Here is a 2,500-nt window from a genome sequence, read left to right as displayed (position 1 = left end):
AGCAAATTGCTGGCCCAGTATGTGCTGCATGCGGCATCTGGGGCTGGAATGGCCAGGCATACTGCTCAGAGGGTCGGTTCAAGTCCAGCCTGCAGATCAGACCAGCAACCCTCATCTGGCTTGGGGCCAGATGTGTTTGACACCCCTGGATTAAGGTAAACCAGCACCCTCACCATCTAGTGGCCATGTACTATAATAACACCTATTGCAGGCAGTACCTAGGACAGGAGTGGGCAAAATACAGCCCACAAGCCAGATCCAGCCCATGGAAGGACTTTGTCCAGCCCACAGCTGGTTCTTTGGTACCACATGGCCCAGGCACCATCAAGCCTGTGGTACATCCCAGGGCTGGGGCGGCTTTGTGGCCAGACTCCATTTCCCACCAGCAGCACCTCCTTTTGGCTGCCCCTGAAGCTGGTCCCAGCCCCATGGAGATTGGCCAGGACCCAGGCAGAGCCTGAGCCTCAGGCACAGCCCCCAGTTCCTCCCTGCCACTGCTGCCATCAGCATCCATACCAACTCCCTGCCTGCCCGCAGCCCCATTCCACATTTGGAGATTAAGTAAGCTGTTGTGTGGGAGAGGGGGGTGCTGACCTGGCCCACCACAGCTCCCTAAAACTCCCTATGTGGCCCTTTGGCCTAAATAACTGCCCACCCCTGACCTAGGAAGAAAAAGTCACTCGTACACTCCTTATTACAGAATAAATTTACTGGAGTAAATCCAGAGTAAAGTATTCCATAGTAGTTGTGTTATGTGTCCAAACTCATAATGTATGGAAGCTTATAGAATACTTTAATTGATGTCAATTTTTTTCCTTAAGTTGCAACATTGTTGTGACAAGTCATTAGATTACTTCATTTTTTTTAATTCCTAGGCTTTCAAGTTATCTGTAATGCACTAAAATGTTATCCTTAAATGATTTACATTCCTCAACTTAAAAAAATGGCAGGGAAAAAACCTCAAACAACTTACCTATGGGTACAAAAGCACAGTGTCTCTGGGCCCACTAGCTTACAGTCCATCCCAGTTGGTGATCGCCAGCTCACATACAATCTATTCTGTAACCGGATTGGTAACACTTTTCTTTTATACTCCTCATATTCCTCGGGAGTAAAGAGTTTTCCTCCATCATCCTCACCTACAATTCTGTGAACATTTATACGTCATTCTTTATGAAAAAACAACTAGATTTTTTAAAAGAAATACAAATGCCAGTAGGTTACATTTCTGAGAACTATGAACAGTGATGCACTAACAAATAACACAGGGGTTTTCAAACTGTGGGTCGCAACCTCCTGTGGGGGTCGCGAGCAACTTAAAGGGGGCTGCAAACTTCCTAGGGGGTATGCGCACTGGCGCGGGGAAGCGGCGCACGGCAATGGCGCAGAGTGGTGGATGGCGACAGAGGCTGCCCCACGCGAACTCCTCATCACAAAGTTTGAGAACCCCTGAAATAACACTAAAAACTGTATTTCCCACAATACCATGCTAGAGATATACTTGAGCTTTAAGCAAATTCTCAGCCCAGAGCCAGGCTATTAAATAAATTTGCTATCATCTGAAAAGTGTTTTAAGAGGAGCTAGAAAGAAGGAAAGAAGAAAAGAGGGAAATGCAGGCTATCAAGTTTTATCCTGTACAGAAGAAAACAGAGGATGAGTTTTCAATTATCCAGGGATCTTTACATGTCTGTCTTAGACTTCTGTGACACCTCTGGTGCATCATTTCATCAATCTACATCTTAAGTGCAGAGTAAACTACGACAGTTGAGTTAACCCCTCTGCTGAGTGAGAAAATCCAGACTGCATTACAACACTCAAGCCTTACAGAGTTGTTTGGATTTATACTACAAAGCCTGCTGGCTGATCTATGTTGGCTAGGGGCATGAAATGATCACACCCCAGAGTCATTAAAGCTCTGCCAGCAAAAAACCCTGCTGGGGATATAGCACTGTTGGCAGAGAAAGGTATTACTCTGTTGTTAAGGGAACTTGATTTAACTCTGGGGGTAGGAAAACTCCTGTTGGCATAGCCTGTGTCTACACCAGAAGTGTAACCCATCAGTACTATGGTGTTATAATAAACCATATTGTAATGATATCAGTACTTATATACCTTTAAAAAGCCCTTTGGATATCTATGTATAAATGACTGTATAAAAATAATCAGATGTACCTTTGGTATTTTATTGAAAGTGTTACTAAACTAAGATAATATTGTGTAATTTATCATACCATATATAATTATTACAATAGAAAGTCATTATATAATGTGATTTAAATGAGCATTTTAATGGGATGAAGTCTAGGTGAAAACATACATACAGAGACTCCATATTGCATATATTTTTAAATAGATCAAAATGTGTGTCAGCTTGTATTTCTGGAATACAGAAGTATCATCTTAGGCAGGCGGGCAACATACAAACAGGCCTGGGCATGGAAGAGAAACATATTTTTCATCTCTGATATTTCTCATGCGATGAGCTTATACATGTCAGCA

The 2,500-nt window shown here is 43.2% G+C and overlaps 1 protein-coding gene across 2 annotated transcripts in view; it reads right to left on the bottom strand.

Annotated features, from left to right (window-relative positions):
- The window catches only part of FAM221A (family with sequence similarity 221 member A), a 28,910-nt gene that overhangs the window by 19,867 nt on the left and 6,543 nt on the right, over window positions 1-2,500 (bottom strand). For both annotated transcript variants that reach the window (XM_019508584.1, XM_019508585.1), the window contains exon 2: window positions 974-1,147. In XM_019508584.1, the coding sequence (XP_019364129.1) occupies window positions 974-1,147 (174 nt within the window). The remainder of the gene's footprint in view (window positions 1-973; window positions 1,148-2,500) is intronic.

This window comes from Gavialis gangeticus, unplaced genomic scaffold (assembly GCF_001723915.1).
Source record: "Gavialis gangeticus isolate Ggan-Ray unplaced genomic scaffold, GavGan_comp1, whole genome shotgun sequence".
Lineage (NCBI taxonomy): Eukaryota > Metazoa > Chordata > Crocodylia > Gavialidae > Gavialis > Gavialis gangeticus.
Note: the sequence above shows the minus strand (reverse complement) of the source record. Positions and strands in the feature narration are given on the sequence as shown.